This window comes from Emydura macquarii, unplaced genomic scaffold (genome assembly GCF_026122565.2).
Source record: "Emydura macquarii macquarii isolate MOO-44397 ecotype Brisbane River unplaced genomic scaffold, CSIRO-AGI_Emac_v2 contig_1876, whole genome shotgun sequence".
NCBI lineage: Eukaryota > Metazoa > Chordata > Testudines > Chelidae > Emydura > Emydura macquarii.
The window spans coordinates 18,537,230-18,562,988 of record NW_027132013.1 but is presented as its reverse complement, the minus strand read 5'-3'; the positions used below and the strand labels follow the sequence as shown (position 1 = coordinate 18,562,988).

The 25,759-nt window shown below is 41.8% G+C and overlaps 1 protein-coding gene across 1 annotated transcript; it reads left to right on the top strand.

Annotated features, from left to right (window-relative positions):
* The first annotated feature begins 223 nt into the window (after positions 1 to 223).
* Positions 224 to 24,781, top strand: MED6 (mediator complex subunit 6). The gene is made up of 8 exons (XM_067558139.1): positions 224 to 316; positions 5,693 to 5,852; positions 7,071 to 7,162; positions 17,369 to 17,451; positions 18,690 to 18,798; positions 19,452 to 19,567; positions 23,564 to 23,591; positions 24,273 to 24,781. Exons 1-8 carry the CDS (start codon positions 295 to 297, stop codon positions 24,401 to 24,403), a joined length of 741 nt encoding a protein of 246 aa, XP_067414240.1. The 5' UTR covers positions 224 to 294; the 3' UTR covers positions 24,404 to 24,781.
* Positions 24,782 to 25,759: the final 978 nt, after the last annotated feature.

Here is a 25,759-nt window from a genome sequence, read left to right as displayed (position 1 = left end):
GAGAAGCGGAAATGACGCCACAATCCAGTCTCTGAACCACCCGCTAGCTTGGGCTAGAAGAGAGCTGAGCCCCGCCCGCTGAGCCTGGCTCCTGACTGACCTCCACCTTTCTCCCCCTCCCTCCCGCCCACCTTCTGTGGCCGCTGCCGCGCTAGTCCTTCTCTATGGTGAGTGCCGCTCTATTGCACTTCCTGCTCTCTATGGCTTCCTGTCGCGACTGAGGGACTCCTCCCCCCGCCCGCAGACACTGGGCGGAACCGGAAGTGCGCCGTACTGCCGGGTGGGACTAGCATCATGGCGGCGGTGGATATCCGAGGTACCGGTGGTGCGGCTGGCTCCCGCTCTCTGGGGCTGGGCACAGAACGCGCCGTGAGCGCGCAGGCGGGCTGGGGGAAGGGGGGGTGGGGTGATGACGCTGTAGGCTCTCTGACCCTGCCCGGCCGCCGAGGCCTGCATGGCGGCTGGGCGTTCTTCGCCGATGAGGCGGGCGCGTACTTTAGAGACGGCCCCTGACGTCCACAGCGATTCGGTCCCTCCAGACCCAGGGCTCAGCTGTAAAGTGCAAACCACAGAGCAGCCGCTGGGCTTAAGCGGCCCCTCCCCTTAGAAACCGACTCCCCAGAGGTGGAGGGGGCTGAGCCCTCTTACCATCCCTAGCCCCATACACCCAAGCGTCTGGAGCTGGTGAGTTAAGGGTTAATCTCATTGGCCTTGGGGGCTCTTCTCCTCGCTGCTGGGGCTGGCTGGGGGAGCAGGTGGCAGGAGACGGGCACTGAGGAGCTGTGCTGTGAGCACCCCCTGGCCCGTCGCCACTGAAGATCCTGCATGCTAGACACAGGAGACTGCCTCTGGGCTCCTCCACATAGGGCCTCCTGGGGTGTGTCTGTGCCGCCAGCCCCTGAAATGCCACCTGTCACCCTTGCTGTCATTAGAGCTCTCAAGGGATAATCCCTGGCAAGTAAAGCTCTGCAGTTATCTCCTTAATGTTACTTCTATACATCAGCACTGATAGTTGCTGCATGGCAAGTTGTGTGTCTTGGTACTGGTATATCTTACAGGGAAACAAACTGCAAACCTGTTACCATTTGCAGTGAGATACCTGTATTATATCTGTGTATTATCTCAAAGTCCATTAAATCTCTGAACAAATTAACTCCTCCTCTCCACAAAATAAATAAAATACATAAAGATATAACAATCCAGAAACTCCTTTTCCTCATGTTACCTCTTGATGCTTTTAACATGGGGTTATCTTAAGCCTGGTCTACACTTACCAGCAAATTTAGTGGCAGTCAATGGGAGATATGCAAACTATGTAGCGTAGCTTGCGTATCTTATGTCGACTTTCTAAAATCAGCTCTGCACACTGTCTCCACGATGCTGCAACGACAGGAATTGCATTCCAATCAGTGCAGCGTTACTTTTTTTCCGTTACGTTAACAGGAGTGTCATATGTAGACAACAGAGGTGTCACCACTCTACTTGACACTAATGAGGCTTCAGCTGGAGAATTGTGCCCAGTTTTGGGCAACGCACTTTAAGAAAAATATGAACAATCTGGAAAGAGTCCAGAGGAGAGAAACAGAAACGATAAGAGCTTTAGAAAACATGACTTCTGAAGAAAGGTTGAAAGAATTGGGCGTGTTGAGTCTAGAGATGAGAAGACTTTGGGGGACATGAGAATTGTCTTCAAATATATAAACGTTTGTTATAAGAGGATGGTAACCAATTGTTCTCGATGTCCACCAAGGGTAGTGCAAGAAATAATTGGCTTAGTCTGCAGCAGAGGAGATTTAGGTTGGATATTAAGGACAAATTTCTAACTATAAGAATAGTTAAGCACCAGAACAGTTACTTAAAGAGGTTGTGGAATCCTTATCTGAGGTTTTTAATAACAGGTTAGATAAACACCTGGCAGGGAGGGAATCTAGGTTTACTTGATTTTGCCTCAATATGGGAAGAGGGAATAGGTTACCTCTTGACCACAGCCCTAACACCAAGCTGTCACAGTACTTGGATAAGATCATCCTATGAATGAAGAACAGCTGGCTAAAGCTGAAACTGAGTAAAACGTAAGTTGTGTTGGTGGACAGAAGAAAGTATTTTGAAGAATTTGCAGACATGGTGCAGTCTCCCCTTTTGCTTAAAGTGTCACATCCACAATTGGTCACTTCAGTCTGTAATATAGGAGTACTCTTGGATTGCTCGGTGATGCTCATCTTTCACAGAGCAACAGCTGTGAGTAATGCTTTTTGCCATTTTTGGTTGACTAGGAGACTCCGTCCCATCTGTGTGCATGAAGACTTGGCCTTTGTCATGTCTTTGTCACTTGTTGGCTGGGCTGCAGCAATGCAGTGTACCTGGGCATGAAGTCTTTAGAATTTAGGAAACTCCAAATAGTACAAAATGCTGCAGCACATCTCCTCAGCAACACAGGCTGTCATGAGCACATCACATCTGTCCTCTGGCTCTCTAGCTTCCCAGAGAATTTTGAATCAAGTTCAAGGTCCACCGTCCTTATCTTCAAAGCACTCCATTGCCTAGGCCCATGTCACCAAAATGATCACCTAAAGCTCCTGGACAAAGGCTGTGGTCAACAACTTCATTCCTCTAGCTCGATGGAGCTCTCTACAATAAAAGTAAAGCTCGTCTGTGTAGGAGAGAGAACCTTTTCTGGGCACAGTTCAGGACTGTAGAATGAACTTCCCCAGGCACTAAGGACTGTCACAAATCTCAACACTTTCTGCTCCAAATGCAAGTGGCATTTCTTTGACCTGATTTCTCCAATATAAATACTCAGCAACAAGTTTATTTATTTATTTAAAAAAAACCACAATCTACCAAAACAAGACACTTCTCTGCATATGCTTCTCCCTGTGGGGAGAGGATGAGAGAACAAGCAACCTGTGACAGATATGTAGTCACAGTCACATTGTACTAGAAGGCACTCAGAAACCGTAGTGGTAAGCATGGTATAAAAACATATATAGAATAGTTTGAGGTGCCTTCCAGCCTTACATTTCTATGATTCTAATAAAACAAGATAGGTGTAAGAAAGTGATTAACATTTGAGAAACTGATCTCATTTCAATATATTATTACTTATATTACATTATTGTGCAGAGGGTTCAATAAAGTGCAGGGGACCACTGTGCAAAACATAGACAAGACAGTACCTGCCCAAAAAGCATGCAGAGTAATTAAAAACAGGATGCGCCATGCGGGGAAGCACACAGATGGCGACTGAGAATAATAGGAGTATACGGTTACCTAGACTAATAATGTTATAAATTGGTAGGATTCGAGTTTCTTGGGATACTAATGAACAAAAGATTTGAATAGTCATTGTGATAGAGTTAGGTATCAGGAAGGAATTTGGAGGAGAGGTTAGTGGCCTAATAAATTGGTTCAGAGACAGCGTTCCATGGATATGGGTCAGCGTGGAAGAAAGTGCAAAGGTACTTGTGGGAGAAGCAGGCAGGTGATTGAGGCTGACATTGTTGATAGTGTGGGGAAGTCATAACATGACAAGGTAAAATAGCTTACTGGATAAAAACAGAAACTAGGTTGTGAAGGACCTTGAGGTCAAGATTAGAAGTTTGTTTGAAGTCATGGGAAAATGGGAATTATTGAATGGGATGACAAAGCCAAAGCAATGGGCTGAGTAGATGATCTTAACAGTAGTTTGAATGGATCTGGGTGAGACAATGTGAATATCAGGAAAGACAGAGATGAGGATGCAGTAACTGAGAGAGGGAGGGAGGGAAATGGGCCTGGATGAGAATTTTACTGCTGTGGATAGGGAGAAAAGGATGAATCTTGATAATGTATGGAGGAAGAATTGATAAAATTTAGTTGAAATCTAGAAAGAAGGTGGTGTTGAAGACGACAAACCTCAGGTTACAGGGCTGGGTCACTAGGAAGACTGGTGACAAAAAGTGACGGGAGGGTTTAGGAATGGAGATGAGGATCTCTTTTTTTAGTTTACTGTACTGCCATGGACTTCTGTGTCCCTTAGTTTTGAGATTCTGTCTTACATTAGACTTTGAAGGTAGATGGAGAGGAATGGTACAGAAATTTGATGGTTGAGATGAGGATATTCCTCAAACTCTATTTAAATGCATTGAATAAGATGCCTTTTTTGAAAGGACTGGGAAAAATAATACATTTTTTTGCATACACAAAAATGAAAATTGTCCCTTCTGAAGAGGAACAATTTACTTACGGGTTTCAGGGTTTCTTTTTGTCCTTTTCCTTAGAGGACAGTCTCTTGTATATTATAAAAGCAATAATAAATGGCCCTCAAAAGTAGTAGCCAGTAATAGTCTGGTGCTGGAATTGGAACGTTATATTCAATTTTATGGCATATTTACTCTCTGAAGTTCCAGTTCCACCTGGGAGAAACTTCTGTAGAAATACAGTTTTTCTTGTGACACAAATGAGAATTTTTCATGCTTCTTGAAATACTAAATGAGCAGGTGTCATGCCAAGAATATGAATACTGAGAGATTTGGGTACTTTATTTTAATTGGGATAGAGACTGTGTTGTCATATATATTTGGAAAGCATTTAGCTGTTGTGGGTGCTACTGCAATATAAATATTAAATAATAAAATACCTTTAGTACTGGAGGATCTCCTATTTTTATGATGGGAGGAAAGACTAGTATATGTGAAATAATAAGAGAGCCTTGTTTTTTTCCATTTGTAAGAACTGGGTTAGCAGCTCTGAGATTGACAATGCAAAAATGAATTATTCACTTATGTTATATTAATCTTGGTTTGCTGAGCTCCTAGGTTCACTTCGTAACAGATTCATACTATATTCAGTGACATATTGGGTCTGACTCTTGCATTCCTTGTGCATTCAAAACTTCAACTGAAGTACAACATCTGCACTTGGAATGATGTAGTGGAAGCTTTGGGTTTGCCAATAATGCAGGGGCAGGCCAATTACATTCTTAGAATAAAGGGGATTTCAATCCTGCATGTAGTTTTCAGTCACATTTCTACCCATGCTATCTTTTTTCACTGTAAAAATTGATGCCTTATCATTTTGTTTCCTCTTCTCTTAGGGGCTGGAGATTATTGTCACTGTATCTTAAAATAACTTAATTTCTAAAAGCTTTAAATTTCATGTAGCCACGAGAGAGTCTAGTAAATGTTAGCATATTTATCAATTGACTGTTGACTATGGCATCTACTGTCTCCAAAAATGTGTTTGGTCTGGCATTAAATGCTGGCTTCCGCTTCCTTGCTAGGTTTTCTTGCTTCCAAAATGAGTGTCATGCTTTATTTGCCAATTCCACTTGGTAAATGCTGCTGTTCTTAATCTGAACCATGTACAGTATGACCGTAAGTGCTAGTGCAAATAATTTTTTCCCTACTGGCATTCCTGAAAAATAAAGCTGTGACCACCATATCTTTATGTAATAGCCAAGAAGAAATAGAAAATATTTATGTGGACAGATTTCTTCCTAAACAGTGTATCTTTCTTCCCTATGTGATGTTTCCCTATGAGGAGGGGGAACATGATTTTTGATTTAAAAAAAATTGGATTTCAGGGAAATAAACTAAACAATTTTCATGAAAACTTTGTTTTTTGACAGGCTCTAATTAGTTAGTCTTTAATTTGTAAGACTCCATAATCATACCGGCTGATTTAAATGCTAATTTTAGGTCTTTCTTCCCAGATAACCTCCTGGGAATTTCCTGGGTTGATAGTTCATGGATTCCTATATTAAACAATGGGAGTGTGTTAGACTACTTCTCAGAGCGAAGTAACCCATTCTACGACCGAACATGTAACAATGAAGTTGTCAAAATGCAACGGCTGACCTTGGATCATTTGCAGTAAGTTACTGTAAGGAATGCTGAGTTAACCTGAAAAATTGCTTGGTTGGTGATTTTCAACTTCTCCTCTAAAGGGTGTTGCCAGCAGTTGAATTGGAGAGTGCAGAGAAAGTTGTGATCCTGTTTCTGTTCCCTTTCTCTGTTCTTCCGTTGAGGTAGATTTACTCAGCCATTTGCAGTGGGTCCTATCCTCTTTCAGATGCCAAAAGCATCTTACATTCTCTTAGTTCCTGTGGTGCCTCCTGTGAAGCATTGTAGATAGGATTTTGGATATACCTGAGATTGCAGGTTTACAGACATGTCAGAACAGCCAATTAGATGGAAAGCTGATTTTTTTGCAGAGCAGCTACAGACCAGGATAAAAACAGTGAAAATGTTTGGGGACAATGGCTCAGCCTACTTTTGTAATCCGATGAAGAAGACTAATTCCATGTGTCTTGATTGGATCTACGGTAGTCTGACACTTTGAGCTTTGCCACAGAATTTTAAATAAGAGTGTGTACGTTATTACTTAACCTGTGGTTCCTGCCAAATTGAATTATGTGCTATTATTAGACCCAATACCCCAACATGGGAAGATTCACCATGGGAAGTATGACTTTTAATTTGAGCCAGAGGGGAAATGAAAGGGTGGGCAGTCCTAATTACAAGTGGCCATTTAGCAACATCACAGCATGCAATAGGCTTTCTTTGATGTGGGGCCCTGGCAGGAGAGCGGGACGTGGAACTGCTGGCGAAGTGAGTTGCATTGATAGAACTATTTGGGGACCTAGGAATGGACTAGTGGGGGATAATGTAGATCACGCTAGGTGTTCATTGGTAAAGTTGTGTGCATCTGATGGGGTGTGGGGAGGAGCCTTCACATCCCCCGCATACATTCTGGTCAGTGCCATTGGTCCCTCGCTTCCATATGTAAACATCTGTAACTATAAGTTCCATTTTTCTTCCATGGGTTTCTTCTTCTGCCAGTAACCTATCTGTTTGCCAAGAGGTTGACTCCAGGATTTCTTAATGCACTGTGAGCACAAGGCTAGGTTTTGGTATTTATCTTGGAAAATCCTAATGGACTTAACACTCAGCATGCAAGAGCTTGTGATTTATCGGGGGGCGGGAGGGGAGCCTTCAGGCCCTGTGACTGTTGTCTTAGTGGGTTTTCCCATTCTATATCTTTAACTTTCAGATGAATGGAATTATTTATTCTGGTCACTTGTCTTTTAGCCAAATGATTGGAGTGGAATATATCCTCCTTCATGCTCAAGAGCCCATACTCTTCATAATTCGAAAGCAGCAAAGACAGTCTCCTACACAAGGTAAGGTCTCACACAGCTTTTCCCTTTAATGACAATGTTGGTGCTTTTCTGTCTGCTCTGTTTCTGCCCTGTGTGTTCACATCACAATTTTTCTCTGCCTTAAATTTAGTTTTGCTTTTTAGATAGTTGGATAAATAAATGTAGTGCCATTAGGTCTCAGGGTGTGTTGTATCTTGGCATTTTTTGTGTTGCTGCAAAGGGTGATCTGTACTCCGATAATAGCAAGGGATTGCCCTCTTCTGGCAAAATGCTAATAGTGCAATGAGAAGGTGCTGCTTTGCAGTAAATTTTGCCATGGGCAATTGGTAGTTGTTAGCATGCATGCTATGTCATATATTTATGATATGCTTTATGTAATGATTTCAGTTTAATTAGTTAAACATAATACTAATTTTGTGCTTGCCTCGGGATGATTAGTGCAAATTAAATTTCATGCTAATCATTCTGAGTGGTTAACATGCAATTTGGAAATCTCTGATTTCCACTGATTAGGGTAAGGGGAACAGTCACGTTGCTCTTTGCATAATGCCATTTTTATCTCACAGCCTTATCCACTTGAACTGTGAGCTTGTCAGCCTGCACATGTGAAATAGGGTCTAGTAAATGCAGGAGTGGGAGTCCTCCCAGGAAAGAAACTGCATACTACAAGTACTAGTGTTGGTGATTCAATATGTGGTATTTCACCCTAGTCATTACTGAACCAAAGCACCCCAGTTCATTAGAGGGTGCTGAGGTAGTGTAGATGCCATCATTTGATTCGACATAAACCCGAAGCCCTAACTATTTGGGGTCATTAAAGATTCCATGGCACTTTAAGTGAGATTAGAGATATTACTGCTATGCCCTGTCTAAGTTCCTATTCCAATAATTGCATTGTCTCCTTATTACATACAGTTGGATTCAGTATTCTTCATTTCTTGTCCTAAATTGACTTGTAGTGTTCATGTGAGCTGTTAAAAAGCTACCACTTTTCAGTGCAGGGTGAAATTTGTTCTGCGTTTACTGTACGTGATGTGTAAAGCTCTTTGGGATTTTTTAGAATAAATAATATTGTAGTATGTAAGATTTTATTTTTGTTCTAATGACATAAAAAGGGCTTATGTAATGGACTCATACTTTTCTAGTGCTACTCCTAATTTTCTTGGTTTCTGGCAGTGGCCTTTATGTATTGTAGTTTTCATATTGGAAAGGAGCACCTGATTGACTGCTTCTTAGATTACATTGAATTTAAAATCTAAACTGAATCTAGATCTCTTAATGTTAAAGGTGTGTTCAGTAACCCAATGCATCACCTCACTGCCTTTCTTGTTCCCTAGTATCCAACTTCTTAAAATCTGGAGTGGAGTCATGGCTTTTACATATAAGCAATCAGACTCAGCTGTGTAATTTGATCATTCATTGTAGTGTGCTTAAAATAAAATGGTTTAATATTCTTTTCAGTTTGTGCAAGATTTCTTATTTACATCCCTGCCATTGTTGTCATTCATATTTTGGTAGTCTGGCACAGATTTTAGCATCTTAAAGGCAGATCAATTAAAGAAGAGTCCGACCTTCCCTATGCTTATGAGTTTCATAACAGCTAAATCAGTACTCTGACGGGATTGCAGAAGAGTCAGTTTCATACTTTCCACTTTTAAAAATACCTTGTCAAAAGTATTCTAGGCCCAGAGTTTGATCTTTGCTAAAATGGTTATAATCTGGTGGGTGATGTCCTCTTGATTCTAAATATTATTTAAGGAGAAATATCAGTTGCTTAGTTATTTGTAGTGTTGTTGTAGCTGTTGGTCCCAGGATATGAATGAGACAGTGTGGATGAGATGTCTTTTGCTGGACCAACTTACGTTGGTGAAAGAGACAAACTTTCTAGCTACACCATGCCACACCTGAAGAACTCTGTGGGCTTGTCTACACTCGTGCTTATGCCGGCCAAACTTTTGTCGCTCAGGAGTGTGAAAAAAACATCCTGCTGACTGACATAAATACCACCCCTCGTTTAGGTGGTTTTATTGCGTCGATGGGAGAGAGCTGTCCTGACGACATAACACGGCTACATTAGCGCTTATGTCAGCAAAATGTACATTGCTCAGCAGGGTGTTTTTTTCACACCCCTGAGCGACAAAAGTTTTGCCAGCATAAGCGCAAGTGTACACAAGCCCTGTTGTGTAGCTCAAAAGCTTGTCTCTTTCACCTACAGAAGTTGGTCCAATAAAATATATTTCCTTACTCACATTGCCTCTCTCAGTTGCTTACTTAGGAACATAAGCATTGCTGTATTGAGACAGGCTGATGAGACATCAAATCTAGAACTCTAGCAAAAAAAAAAAAAAAAATCATGCAGCTGACTATGGTGACAATTCTTCCTGACCTCATAGGTGGTCAGTTTGTGCCCTGAAGCATGAGAACAGTGTCTCCTTATAATTTATCCTAACTACTGAATCTACAAATGCTATACTTACTCCTAGATCTAATCCTTCTAGGAAAACATTTTGTGCTATTTACATCAATTTTATCCCACAGTAGGAATTCCATAGGATAAATGAAACTCTGGCTGTATCTGTTATCATGGTGGGACTATGAGAGTAGCTATCAGTGCTAGCATTTCCCTCCTTGTCATTATATCAGTGGCAGGTACTCCAGAGGAGGAGCCCCAAACAAGTTCCTCCTTGCTCTCTAAACTAACTCTGTGCATTGATCATTTCCCTCCTCTCTGAACCATCTCTCACTTGACAAACTAGCTCAAAGCAGGTGATAACCCTCACTTGCCACACTGGTTCTGATAGAATAGAATTTTGTGATAATGAAGACAGAGATTGAACTCCCTCCCTTTTAGAATGTAGTTTAGTAACTGATCCTTTCATCTGCAGCAAGAGTAAAAAGCAGGCATGATCAAGATCACAGTGCTAGAGTGGATGAAAACAGCTGACCAGCACACAGTAACTTGCACTGCCATGGACACCAAGACAAACCTCTATTCTTATGAAAAGTGCAATTTGATCTTTAATGTCCATGCAGACCCAGTCAGTACTGCAGTTTCTAAGACCCTTGCATCTAAAACGACATGAAGTTTATTTAACCTGGTCAGGATTGGAACCTCTGGCCGTGGGAAAGGGTATATTTCAAGCCTGATTCTTGGACCACTGAATTGTCTTTTCTCCTGATCTAACACGGACATTCTGCACAATATTTCTTTATGGCTGGCCCCTTTCATTTATTTTCCTGCTGTTATAACTTCAGAAGCCATCATGGATGAGGGAGAATAAAAGGCAAAAGAACAACTTTAGAGACCGATTGCTGTAATCCTGTGGCTCTGGGAGAAGGTATGAACTTTCATGTTTGTCTCCTTGATACCATACAAGGTGGTAAGTTCTGAATTTCTCCCAGTCAGAAGAGCCATGGGAAGCCAAAAGAAGCAGCTGTAAAGAAATATGCTGCTTTTGTGCTTTAGAAAATGGAGTGGGTTTTTTTTTTTTTTGCTTAATGTTTTTGTCAGAGAAGACTGGAGACCTACATTCACTTTTATTTCTTATTGCTTTTTCATTGGAGTCATGAACATAAGAATTGCCATACTGGGTCAGACCAATGGTCCATCCAGCCTAGTATCCTGTCTTCTTACAGGGCCAATACCAGATGCTTCAGAGGGAATGAACAGAACAGGCAATCAAGTGGTTCATCCTCTGTTGTCCATTCCCAGCTTCTGGCAGACAAAAGCTAGGGGGACACAGAGTTTGGGGATGCTTCCCTGACAGCCATTGTTGGATCTGTTAGCCAAGACGATCTTCTGTGAATTATCTAATTCTTTTTTTGAACCCAGTTATAGTTTTGGCCTTCACAGCATTCCCTGGCAACGAGTTCCATAGGTTGACTATGTGTTGTGTGAAGAAGTACCTACTTATGTTTGTTTTAAACCTACTGCCTATTAATTTCATTGGGTGATTCCTGGTTCTTGTGGAATGTGAAGAAGTAAATAAGACTTTCTTATTCACTTTCTCCACACCATTCATGATTGTATAGACCTCTGTCATAGCGCCTTTTAGTCGACTCTTTTCCAAGCTGAAAATTCCCAATTTTTTAATCTCTCATATGGAAGCTGTTCCATACCCTTAATCATTTTTGTTGCCCTTCTCTGTACCTTTTCCATTTCTAATCTATCTTTTTGAAGATGGGGAGACCAGAACTGCACACAGTATTCAAGGCATGGGTGTACCATGCATTTATATAGTAGCATTATGATATTTTTATCTTATTCTCTATCCCTTTCCTAATGGTTCTTAACATTGTTAGGTTTTGTTTTTTTTTATTGCCGCTGCACATTGAGTGAATGTTTTCAGAAAACTATCCATGATGACTCCAAGGTCTTTTTCTTGAATGATTACAGCTAATTTAGATTCCATCATTTTGTATGTATAGTTGGGATTATGTTTTCCAATGTGCATTACTTTGCATTTATCAACATTGAATTTCATCTGCCATTTTGTTGCCAAGTCACCCAGTTTCAAATGAGGGGTAAACAGTCACCTGTGATGGAATAGCAGTAGGGGGAAGGAGTAGTTGGGAGGATGAGTTGCTCTCTAGTTGCTTCCTCCAAATTAGCATTTGAGCAAGCAGCTCAGTGTGACATCTGCACAGAGAAACTGAGGAGGAGCTGCTGCCCCATTTTCTGCCTCTAAGAATTTTGGGACAACAGCCTGAGCCCTGCCCAACTGTGCTGGACACTCACTAATCTCTTACTTTGGGTGAGTGGTCAGGGGCACCAGCTGAATCCAGGGGTACCAGAGGAATTATAAGTCTTGAGAAAGATGGAGGAACTGGAACAAACACGGGTAAGGGTGTGGGCCTTGAGTGGGATTGAATATCATGTGCTAAGGCTGATAACATTCTTTAAAGGTAGTTAGGCTGTCTGGGCTTGTTTGCATGAGGTGGGTAGGGGCTAGTCCACAGCTTTTTGATGCGTGTCAAGTAATTTGCAATAGATAAGCTGCACTAATAAGATGCACATGGGACCGTGTGTCCTCTCCCAATGTGCATCATTGTGTACATACAGCAGCAGCTTGCTGTATAGTGATGATGTGACATTCTTGGAGGGTACCTCATGGTCCTTTGCTTCACTGCTGAGCAGTGTGCATTCTGAGATTTTTCTCACTGTGGGATGCATAAATGAAAAATTTTTTTAAAATGCAATGTTTCCTCTGTCTCCACCCCATATTTCCTTTCTGGGCAGGCTAGCACCATTTGCAAATTGCTGTCGGCCAGCATGGATCCAACAATCGTCCATGCTGGCAGCTGTGCTAAAGAAAGGCTGCTTAGGCTGTATTTTAGTACTCAATGCTGGATGAATTTACCTTGAGCTCTGCCCACTGTACCACTGAGCAGGTGATGTGGCAGCAATAGGAACTTGAGTGGTGGAGGAAGTGGGATGAGGATGAGGAAGCAGAGGAAGATACCGAATAACTGATTATACAGGACCAGTTCCTGGAGCAGCTTCACACCAGGCAGCATGGTTTGTGGGCTCAGGAAACCTGCATGGATTGGTGGGAAAGGGTTGTTCTGCAGACCTGGGGGGACCAGTAGTGCTGAGAGAATATCAGGATGGGGGAAGGCAACCTTTTAGGAGATCTAGGCTGAACTAACCTTGGAGTGACAGTGTACCAACATGCAGTGCTCCATACTGTAAAAAATACCTTTTCAATTTGTCCACTTAGGACTAAAAAGGTTTAATAAAGAACATCGGACATAAGCGGGTAAAGAGTAAAAACAAACTACTTTTATTCTTTTAACAGGTTTGCAAAGCTGGGCACAACTCCAGAACAAAAATCTATTCTGAAAGGAGCGCACCCCCCTTTCTTTGTTTAACAGTTTATATTCCCTATCTCCCGAGAAAATCCCTCCCTTCGTTCCCCATTGGCTGGGTAATAAAAGGTTTACAACTTTCGCGACCGCCTATTACATACATTTTCTTCCACATACAACATATATAGATCCATGTTCATGCTAATAAGCGAATTTTCTATGCAAGGTGTGTGCTAATATTCTATTACCTTTTTAAGCATGCGCCTTTCTACTTTACCTCTTGCCCTCTTCTAATGGTTTTTTTCAAGCTGACATTCTTTTACTTATCAGATAAGAAAACTCCCCCTCCCTTTTACCCCTGTCTGGTGAAATTCCTGAAGCCAGAATTTATGACTAGATAAGTGCTTCTTCTCCCTTTAGAGAAAAAACTCCCTTTGTTTATCAGAGGATGAAAGAAAGAAAGACTCCCTTTCTTTAGCAGAGGGTTAACCCACTGTTTCCCTAAACTAATTTCCTAATATTGGAGCTATGAATTCCTTTTCTATTACTACAACTATTTTATTTCTTTTAGACTCTTAACTCTTTCAATACCCATGGATAAGCAGGTTGTCATTGCTATCTGGAAGCTGGCCAACCCAAAAGCTCCCAGTGTGTGGCCAACCAATTAGGCATAGGGAAACTGACCGTTGGGTGGGTATGTGATGCCATGTATAAGGTACTGTTGCACTGGGTTATAAAGCTTGGTAATGCTTAGGAGATTATTGATGGTTTTGCACACATGGGGTTCCAAGTGTGTATTGGGGCAATTGATGGGACCCATGTGCTTATTCGTGCATCCCATGTCTCCTCTCCTCCTCCCGCTCCCCAACCACAGATCAGAATTTATAAACAGAAAAGGGTATTTCTCTACGATGCTTCCAGGACTGGTTGATCACTGTGGACGTAAATACAGGGTGGTAGTGGAAGTGTTCCTGAGCTAGACTCTTTCAGAAGTCAGCTCTGTTTATGTTAATGGAGAAAAGACTTTGCTCTGAGGATCACTATGGACATTATTGGTGCGGACATCGTTCTGGTTATCCTGGGACCCAGCTGACCCTCAGTTTTTCTGGTTAATGAAATAATTCACAGGCTGCTTGGACAGAAGGCAGGACCTGTTTAACTACTGTCTCAGTAGTTGCAGAATAGAAGTGGAGCATGCATTTGGCTGTTCGAAAGAACATAAGAATGGCTATACTGGGTCAACCCAGTATCCTGTCTTCTGACAGTTGCCAATGCCAGGTGCTTCAGAGGGAATGAACAGAACAGGTAATCATCAAGTAATTCATCCCCTGGTGGTGCTGTTTGTGGAATAGATTGGAAGCAGTAGGGGGAAAAAAGGTCCCAAAGATTACAGCAGCATGTTGTATTTTTGCATAATATTTGTGAGAGTAAGGGAGAAAACCTTAACAATGTGAGGTGCAGAGATTTGCTCGGTGGTTTGAGCAGCCAGCCAGGTGTCCAATACAAAATGGAAACAACTGAGCAATATTGTCAGGGATGCCTGTTGCTCTCATTTTGAGTCTCAGGCCTGAAATTGTGCAGCTGTATATCCAGCTGTTAGCCCACAGAGTGAGTGAATAGGGGTTAGAATAGATTGTGAGCAAGTCAATGTTGTTTATGGGTGATGGAGGTGCAGTATTGTGGCAATCCTTATTTTACCTTGTGTTTTTTGCCTACTTGCTTTTATAAAACCTTAGGAATTCTATAAAAGAGTGAATTTCTGTGTTAAATGCACTAACATCTTATGAATGATTTTTTCAGTGTTTTTTGTTTTTCAGCAATGTTGTGTGTAACAAGCAAAAATAAATATTTAATTGGAATGATAATGAAAACGTTTTAAAAATATATTAAACAAGAAGTTACTGTCTAACAATTACAAGAAACCTTTAGTTAAAACAATAGTTAAACAAAGTATCAAAATGCAGGACAGGGTACAACACAAGGGATGGCTTAAAGTCACAGGTGAGTGTATGTCTTGCCTCTGCTGCTGCTTATCTACAAGCCAGAGTCAGTTGACTGGGGCTCAGACTTGGTGCTGTGGGGTGTTTCGTTGCAGTGTAGAGGTACCCTGTGTAAGTCTGTGAAAAGGCATTAAGAGCATTGCTATCCCTACAGTAAAGCTTTTGTTTTGTAATGTGTTACAGGGCTTTTATACCTCAGAAGGAGCTGTGGTCTTTGTAACTTTATGGGTCTGCAGTGTCCATGTCTACCTCATGTAAATGGTGAATACTAACCAAATTTCTTTTCCCGTAACCAGTGTCTCAGTAAACTTCCTAATTTTGCACAAAATAGAATTTTTATTATTCAAATCTGTTACAGAAGGTGGGGGTGGAGTAGAGGCTGTTGCTGTGCCATGCTGCTGGCCACCATTGTGAACTGGCGAACAGTGTTTCTGGAGGGATTGGGGTGTTTGCATGGTAGGACAGAGGAGGGAAGGAGAAACAAAAATAGGTAAATGGGTATGTGCACTCTATGGCAGGGGCCTAAAAATGGCCACTAGCCAGGGCTTTAGCATGAGACAGAGGGTCATGGCCCAGCTGGAGCAGCTGACATTCTGAAAATGTGTATGGGGGATGCTGAATGGTCAGTGTCGGGGGAGGGAGGTGGGAGACCCCAGACTCAGAAGGGGTCTTAGCTCAGATCTGCCTACCAATGCCTCTGGTCATGGGGCTCCTGGAACAGATGGTAGTGTGGCAGTGTAGCACAATGATGAATTTTAAAGAGAGATACTTACATGCTGAGGGTCCTTCCATAGGATCTGCCACCTCAGTGCTGGACTGAGTTGTTACCTGAGCTTTGGGGCCAGTTGCTGTAGGGCAGGAATCACTCACCTTCTACCGTGTCAGCTTCAGGGTCCTGAGTCCTGAAAAGATCCTGGCTTGCCCAGAAAATCTCTTCACTGGCCTCCCCATGCTCATCCCGTGGTGAGCCTTGCTTGTCATTCTCAGAGAAGGGAGTGAACAGCAGGTTTCACAGCCTTCCTAGGTTTGGTGCTTATGTAGATGTTTAAAATCCTGTCCAGCTCTTCAAACAAATGGACAGGTTACATGTCCCCTGCCAGATGTTTTCCAGGAATCCCTGGTTTTAATATGTCTTCCTGAGCTTTGTTGTTATTTATCTGTCATTGGTTGGCATCCCAGTCATGACCCCTTTGGGACATCTGCTTTGCAATGTCTACAAGATCTTTAATCTGGTGGCTGGCCACAAGAGCTTTCAGCATTGATCCTTTTCTGCAGATAACCTTGAGATCCAGGATCTCAGCATGGCTCCAAGCAGCTCCTTGTGGCATGTTGTAGGGCTTCTGGAGTACTATCACTGTAATTATGATACACTCAAATCCAAGAAAATGGGCAACATTTGACCCCATGCCAGCTTTAAATGGGGGAGGGGACATCTGATTAACTTGACACCCAGAGCAGGAGAGAGCACACACACAGACACAGTTCAGTGATGGTCACCTGCAAAGCTGTGTAGGCCAGCTGTTGGAGGACTGCCAAAGCAGTGCTCAGCAGCTTTGCGTGCACACATACAATACACCAAACTAATTCTGTTCACAGCAAAGTTAGTTCACTTTGCAAGAGGACTCCAGAGTTTGCGATAAACGTGGAGTTTGGGTGCTATAATGGATTGTGTCATGTACGCAAGCATTTTCAAACTAGATTAACTCGACTTAAACGTGTTTAACCTCCATGTAGACAAGCCTATGTCTGCCCCACAACTTCAAAAAACAACAAAGAAACCTTGTTCAACTGTCAGGTTAAAGAATGCTGTTCAAACCCTGAAGGGATCATCTCCAACCTGTTTTTTCTGTAGTGGACAGGGCTTTGCAAGGTTTGTTACAGAACCTTATGAGTTGGGCTTCCCAGGCAAACCCACAGCACACGGCCTGATTCCAAAAAGGTAAATGTTTGCAGAGTGTGGCATTTTCAATCTGTAATGCTGGGCAGGTCGGAGTGAGAGTTAGGAATGGTTGGATCCTATATCATAGCTTCTTATTTGGTTTCCTTGAATGGCGAAGCACATTTGAACTGCTTCCATGAGTGCTAGTCTGGCTGCTCTCATGTGATTCTGAAAACAGTTTAACTTTGTGCTAATTGTGTTTGTGATAATGGAACAGGAATATAAACTGATGCTTCCTTGTTTATAAAATGGGTTTAATATTTTCCCTACCTCACAGGTGTAGTATGAGGCTTAACTAATTTTTGAAAAGTGCTTTGCTATACTTGGAGGAAAAGCTTGAAAGTTCAAATTATCCTGACAAGGTGAGACAAGTAAAATTGCAGCTTCCCATATGTGACCAGTGAAATTAAACATCTTGGTGCTTTGTTTATTCAGAGCTCTGCTCATTGACTAAACTGATATTATGTTCCTTATTTACAGTCATCCCCTTAGCTGATTACTATATTATTGCTGGAGTGATTTATCAGGCACCTGATTTGGGATCTGTCATAAACTCCAGAGTGGTAAGTGTTTCCATTATGCATTATTATTATCCATTATTTGGTTGACATAAAGCAGTTATCTGTTCATATCTGTTTTTCATTATGTTGTTCCCGCAACCCAGTTCAAGGTTTGCTTTTTCTCTGTTCTCCTCCATTTTGGGAAAAGGAGCTGGTAATGTAAAATAAGATCACCAATCCAGTTTTTTAAAACTACAATTTGTTAAACCCTCTTCTTCCCTGCCCGATCCCTCTCAGTCCCCTGTCCTTCAGTGTCTCTCCTCCTTTCCTTTTTCTTCCCATTTAGCTGATTCTCTCTGAATTAACCTTCCCCCTACAAATAAGTAAGTAAATAAATAAATAAATAAATTGTGGAACTAATTGCCATCACATTGATTGCTCTGCTCTGCTTGTGTATTCTACCCCTTCCCCTGCTCTGTAACTGTTTTGTCTGTTTAGACTGTAAGTTCTTCAGGGCAGGGACTGTCTATTACTTCTGTGTGTGTACAGCACCTAGCACACTGGGGCCCCTTCTTGGTTTTCACTTAGTTACTAGTGTAATAATTTATTATTAGTAAAAAATGTACTGTATACTGAGTGCCCTATATTTGCAATGAAAGGGGAATGTTCCCAGAAGAGTGTAGTATGCATTAACAGTTATGACAGGATGACTGCTTAGGGATGGAAGAATCTTATTAGTTGAAAAAGGAGAGAAATATTAAATTTTAAAACACTCAAAGGGATGATGTCAGGCTAAAAATTATTAAATAAATCTTTTAATCTAAGTTGCTGATTAAACTGAAAGATGTATTGGTGCTGTTTGGTTAATGCTGGCACTTTTATCATCTTGGATACTAAAACTAGAATGGTCATTTTCACTTTCTGCTTTTCATGATCTAGTATAAGGTTGCAATGTTTGTATTGTATAGAAATATTTTTGCAAACTGAAAGAATACAGAACTCATACAAATATTTCTATTAATACTAGGCTTTGTAAAAGTCTTTCTTATAAACAAAAGCTAAATGTTGTTTCAAATAGCAACTGTAAAATAATTGCCTGATGGAGAGAAAAGCTCTTTAATGGTAAAACTACCTTCCACAGTAGTTCGCAAATTTGATTAGCTTTTTACCAACATACAGTATTTTTGTATGTTACACTCTGTTGGTCAATATTTGTATCTAGGCATAGAATTATCTGTTTGTTTGTATTATATGCTAATCTATTTAATTCCTGAACATTTCCTTATGTTGACTTCTGAAAGCTCACTGCAGTGCATGGAATTCAGTCTGCTTTTGATGAAGCCATGTCATACTGCCGATATCACCCTTCCAAAGGCTACTGGTGGCATTTCAAAGACCAGGAGGAAAGAGGTATGATGCCTAGGCCCTCCGTGTGTCTCTCTGTTTCTTTGGACTTAACACTAATTTTTAGCTAAGGTTTACTTTAGCATCCATAACTCCTGTAACTGTTTAGAGGGGCACAGGAAAGGAGAAAAGAATGAAACGTGGGGAGGGGTAAAACAAATGAAGTAAAAGGTCGGGGGCAACACAATTATGGTGTGAGCTTGAGGCCTAGTGTTGGCATCTGTAATTGTTTAGGGACATCAGGCTAGGACTTCCTGTGAGATTGGGAAGAAGTCCTGCTTCACTCTCCTGCATCAACGGGTGAAAGTTGTGGCCTGGGAAGGGCTAAGAGAATGTTTAGCCCTTTATCAACAGGGCCAGAGAGTATTGAGTCCAAGGAGTGCTGATGGACATGTTTTGTTTTGTGGTTGGACTTTAATTTGGCCAGAGGGCAAAACTGTTGTACCAGAAGGGAGGCTGAAGCACTGAATTACCCTACTATATGAGAGAAGAATGCAGTCCAAAGGGGAAATAGAGATAAACAGTGGGGAGAAACTGAGGAACAGCCACACCCTGAGGAAAGGACAACCCTCTACAAGAACAAAGAACAGATATTAGTGAAGTAGAATGTCCATCATTTGATGTGGTGTCCCATTTCAGTCTCTGTATATGATTTGCAGATAAAGCCAAACCAAAAGCCAAGAAGAAGGAAGAACCAAGCTCAATTTTCCAGAGGCAGCGTGTGGATGCTTTGCTTCTAGACCTGAGACAAAAATTTCCACCTAGATTTGTTCAGGTAATAGTCATGTGTGTCTGCATTGTCACTTCAGCATACACATCATGGCATCTCAGGTGGACAGCTTGTGGGATCTCCACTGTACTTGGTAGAACAGTAGCATTGGTTGGCATAGGAACTTTGAAAATAACAGGTTCTCTTAATGCAGAATGAAGAGGAGGATTCCCTAGCATAGGCGAAGGAGTTACCCAAAAGTGTGTGCGGTAGCCTTGCAAAATTGCCATGAAAATGTATCAGCCAAAGTGGATCAGGTTCTACCTCATCAGGTGTCAGAGCCTGCTGCTGATTCAGTTTCCCCATTACCACAGCCAAACAAAACAGCATCAACTGATGCTTTGTATTTATTGTTCCCTTCTGGGGGCTGGCTTGTTGTAACATAAAACAGCTCAACGAGAAATTCTGAGATTTCTTCTAGAGGCTCACTAGTTCATTATGCCCCTCTTGAGCTCAGTGGTCCATTACACTTCCATCAAGAGATTTGTTCCTGCCACTTGCTGCAGGTAGCTCCAGTCTGGCCTTTTTCTCTTGCTGTGATGGAGGACTTCTTGGATCTCCTGCAGGACTCTCTTGCTTTCCCAGGTCCTTTGCCTGGGATCTAAGGAGAGACTCTCTGTGTAGAAACAACTCGCAAACCTCCCTGTTCCTTTGTCTCTCCCTTAACTCAGCAGGCTCATTGAACTCAGGCTGTCCCTAATATCTCCCAGCTTACTCTGATCATGTTGACCCCCCTGACTCATTCTACTCATCTGGGGAGGTGGGCTAAGCCTGGCACGAGAGCAGTGAGCCCCAACCACCTTATAGGGTCAGCTCTCCCTGCGATACCAAGGTAAAAATCTACTCACCCGCTTTTTACCAAGATGACTGATGGGAGAAGAACAAACTAACAAATGCAATTTATTTGTCTGTTGAAAAAAAATTACTCTGCCTCACAAGTAGAACTTCTGCAGAGCTGGCATTGTATATGCAACTGTTGATTTAAAGGGACATGGTAAAAGTTTCATGAAAGATGGCGATTCAGTAGTTGGCATTCTTCTCTCTGAGTTAGTACTGAACTAGTATCTCAGCAGTGTGGTGGAAGCCCTGCACTGGTGGAGGAAACTACCATATCTTGGATTAAATGTAAAGTACGGGTCCTTCTAGTCAGGCACTTTTTGCAATATACAGGTGGTTAGCCCCACAAAGCTGAGCAAATTCCATTGTGAATTAATACGTTCCATTATGAATAAATACACTGCATTTCATCTGTTGAAGTCATTCCGGTAAGTAACTCTGCGATTTTTTTTGTGATGTAATGCCCTATTGAGATGTAAAGACACATTACTAAGTACAACAATTCAGGTCCAAAATTTGACCTACTATTATCAGGTGAGGAATCATCCTTTGGATTTTACATATGTATTTATTCCCCTTAAACCGACCACTCAGTCACCAAGAAATTACAAAAAAGACAGTGTTTCTGTAAGACCTAAAAATAAAATCCTTTGACATCAATAGATTCTGTAAGTGCAAAGTCTTTTGCAAAAGGTAGATAAGTATTATTCCCATGTACTGATGGATAAACTGATGTGCAGAGAAGTCAAATAACTTGTTCAATGTCAAACAGAAAGCCAGAGATGGTCAGGGATAGAAGATATATGTTCTGATTCCCAGTCTGTTGTTCTAACTACTAGACATGATGCCTTCTGTGGTCAATATTTTGCACTTTTGTGCTTCATCTGTTGGCCCTACAACAGCAGATTCTGAACAGTATTCCCAAAGCTGTTCTGAAATAATATTATTGAGGCAAAAATTAGTAAGGAAATGCACAATGCAAATTGACTTTCTGACTCAATAAAATATATTTAAATGTCCAAGGCTGTGGGTGAGCTATTGCCATTATGCACTTAGATGCTATTTTGCCTACAGTCTCTGCAATGGCCAGTTTCTAACTCATTATTGTAAAACATTCGGGAATACTGTGAGTAAGGCAAACACTATGTCAGATCAGTTTCTAATATACTTCCAAATTCAAATCCTTTCAGAACACTGTAAGAAAAATAATCATTTGCTCAGTGGAAAAGAACAGTATTGGTAGGGGAAGTGCAGTTTAAATTCTTAAAGTGGTATTTATATAGAATAATACCTTCATGGCACCTGTCATCCGAAAGTCTAAGCATTTTACAAAAATTAACTAATCAAGCCTCAAGCCCTACATGTGAGGCAGATAATAGGATACACATAGATCACTTCAACCGCAACTGAAATATAGCCACTTTTGGAGTGGGATGCAACTCAGTTGCAGCAATGCTGTGCAACATTTTATGGCAGGAAATGAAAACTATTTACCCTGCTCGTTGCTTTACTGATTCATCTGATAGGATCACTGCAAAGGGTGACAAGTCTATAGGCAAATAAGTAAAATTACCAAAAAAAAAAAAAAAAATGTAATTACAGTCAGTCAAGGCTTGAGCACAGAAGAAACATAATTCATGTGGGATGCCCTATGGACTTTGGCATCTAGGTACCCAAATTCATTTCTTGTTTGAACAGTAGCAAGACACGTAAAAGAAGTATGTATTTTGTAACATCATTGTTATACTGAAAGCTGCTAATGGCTAGAGCCCTGCAATTCTGCAGATATCTGCTTTATATCTGCAGATATCCACAGGCCGTTTTGGGGGATCGGATGCAGATACAAATTTTATATCTATGCAGGGCTCTAATATAGGATCTCAAAGGCGGGGAAGCAGTTGTCGGCAGCTCATAGCCTATGAGGCTGCTTCCCCATCTTCGAGGTATAGGTGGAGCATGAGCCTTCCATTTGGGGAGGCTTACACGCGAGCACTGGAATTTCCCTAGAAGTGGGGGGGCCACCAGTGCCTGGACTGTGGCCCTGCCCTCCCCCCCCCCGACTCTTCCCAGGGGCCCTGCTCCCATTCCACCTCTTCCTGCCGCCACTCTGCCCCCTCCCTTGAGCCCCCTCACCCGGTCCTCTCTGCCTCTTTCCCCGAGTCTCCCCCCACCCTCCACTCTTCCCTCCACTCTTCCCTGAGGCCCAGCTGCAACTCATGCCTCTCTGCCCCTTCTCCTGAAACCTGCCCGCTTGCTTCTCTCCGGAGCAGTCCATGCGCTGGTGGCCCCCCCACTTCTAGGGAGCTTCGCTTTTGGCACTCCAAAGGTGGCAGGCTGGCACATCTCCAAAGGCAGGTGATCCGCGCCACATCCACAGCATTTGCCCTTATTCATGGCCACCCTTTTTTGGGGGAGGTTTAGCCTCTTATATGCGCCACCCATGTTCAAGATCCTGTATAATATTTGGAGCTTTGCAGGGTAATTTCCACTAGAACATCTTCTCCCCGTATACAGAGAAAGGGAAGGTGATAGATCAAGACAGGCAGCAAAATCCCCCATGCTCCTGTCGCTGTGTTTTAAGCAGCCAAGCAATTTAGGAAACCTCTCCTGACTTCATTGCTGTATCAGGTCAGTTGGAGAGGGAGGCAGCTGCTTCTGCAAAGTCATGAAGCCACACTGACTTACTGTCCTAGTGGAAACTACACTGCAAAGCTCCAAATATTAGCTAACTGCATGAGCCAAAAGGGTAACTCTAGATTCAAATGGACTTAACTCATTTCCTGTTCTTTGCAAAATTTTGGACTGCTGCATTTGCAGACCTCTAGAGCCCTATTTTACAGCCAAGGAAAACAGATATTAATGACTGGAAAGGGATAAGATTCTTTTCATGACTGGAGAATAAAACATTTAATTTTTGTGTACTATTAATTGTACATACTGTTTAGAATTTAATTAGTGTTTCTGGAAGACTTGCTCTTCACTCTTCCTAGTCTGACGTCCCCATGATATTCTCTTTCACATGGGGCAGTCTCTCGTTGATATCCCTCAGAACCCCTCTTACTACTAAAAGTATTCTACAGCAAAAGATATTTTAGTCAGTGCTAGCAAAGGAAAATAATTACAAAGCTCTGGTTCAGCTGACTTTCTTTTTTTCTTTTTTGATAGCAAAAGCCAGGAGAAAAGCCCATCGCAGGTAAGAGATCTCACACTATTTTAGGATTTAAAAAAGGAGCCCAAATCCAGGTGTGGTATAGGTTCAGTGAGGCTTACCTAACTAATGGACTCACTCCTGCTGCCACTGAAATTGTTGGGAGTTTTGTCATTGACTAATATGACAGGAAAATCAGGCTCAATATGGGCCTAATTTTGCAAGTTGCCTGATAGGAATTCACCTCTGTGCTTAGGTTATAAAGTGTCCCATCCCACCTCATGCCCTCTGGAGATTATCCCCTGTGCAAGAGGCCCCATCCCTCTGAGGGAGTTGCTGAGCCAAGAGGCCCCAAAACAGAAGATGCTCTTGAGGAGAGGAATGGCCAAGGTGGTTCTGCATCCTGGTGATTTTGCACCAGGTCCATTGCAGCAGGGCTGCAAGCTAGTGTGCCCCGAGAGCTGCCTGAGGAGGTTGTGCTGGTGTTCAATGACCTCAGAATAGGGGAAATGCAAGATGCCTTCCCCTCCTAATCTCTGTACCAGGCAGCCATTAATCTGGCCCTGAATGTCACCTGTACAATGTCTCCTGACTGGCTTCTATTCTCTTAAAGTCCATTATCTTTTGAAAACAACCTGAAAAGAATTTTGGAAGAACTGAACATCAGAACTGTAAAACCCTCAAAGCAGAGTTATAATATATTTGAATGGCTTGTTTTATGTTAAGTGGATCAGATCAAAAAGGAGCCGGAACCAGCCCCTGAAGCTATAAAGCCAGAGGAGAAGGAAACTGTGAAGAATGCCCAACAGAGTGCTGGCACTAAAGGGCCCCCAGAGAAACGGATGAGACTCCAGTGAAGGGATGGACAGTTCCAAATCCATGATGATTCAGTGTCTGGTGGAGAATTTGCAAGAGAGACTCCTGCTCCTCCTCATCTGTATTTGAACACTGTCGGATTGTGACATTGCAGGATTTAAAGCCCCTTGCAACAGCTTCTTCTCTCAGCAGAAACCTGTTATAAAGCTGCAAGTGGAAAGACTTGAGTTGCACCGAGAGGGTTTTTTCAGCCTTCAACCATTTTGGATGTTAGCTTCTGACTGAATTTCACAAAAGGTGCATTCTGCAATTTCCTTATAAAAGCCCACTTCTTTTTATGTCCTTTTGTAATTGTGTTTTCTATTTAAAAAGAGGAATTTTTTAATAAAAAATGGAGTTCTTTATACACTAACATTTGGCTGTGGAAGTGCCTTTTTTGCTTACTCTCTTGATTACCAATGAAATGGCTGCTGAATATGATATATATGTGCTGGTAGTAGGTTTTATGTGAATGTCAGGTTATATCATTACATTATGCATGTTAATCTTTCTTGAGAAAGATGGGGTGTTTCCTATGGCATGAAAAGATTTACGGTGTCTGGTATAAATTGCTGTGCCTGTTATAATGCTGGGATACAGATCAAAGCTTTGATAACTGCACGGTTGAATCCATGTAACTGGATATCAACCTTCTATTAAGCGCTCAGATTCTTTTTAAATGTTTTTAGCCTTCATACTTACTATTCCATCCCATTCACTTAAAGAATTTTAAAACCATCTGATGCTAAGAAATAGCCACTGGCTTATGTGTTTCATTTCTTTGGATAGAGCTGTGCTTGAAATCTCTAACTTTACTCAAGATTGTTATCATTTAGTGGATCACTCTAGCTGCTTTCTGAGAGGAAACAGATTTTCCAGTTTCTTTTCTCCTTCATGGTCTCCTAGTTCTCTTACAGTGTAGTTGACAAGATACTAAGCCAAAAAAGCAGGGACAAGTGCCCGAAATAATGGACAAAGTTTAAATGTCTCTAATACAGGCTAGGGTGTGCCTGGATGGGCTGTAGTGTCAGATTCCCTCTTTCTGCTCTAGGCTATCAGCATGTGACACTGTCAATAACTGATGATCAGTTCACTTCTGACTGGATAGCAGTGAAAGAGTGGAAAATATTTGAGATCACATGACATTTTTGTCCATATGATTTTTGTCTGGTAATCGAAGGCTTTAATACTCAATATGTAGTTAGGGGATCCATGGAAATATGAGTGCATTATTGAGGCATCTATAGTTATAAAATTGGCATGTTGATGGTAGTTGGGCCAAATTCATTGCTAGCTTAACTCCTTTCAATCAGGGTTGAATTTGTTCTGTTGCACTTACAAACATAATCTCAAACTAG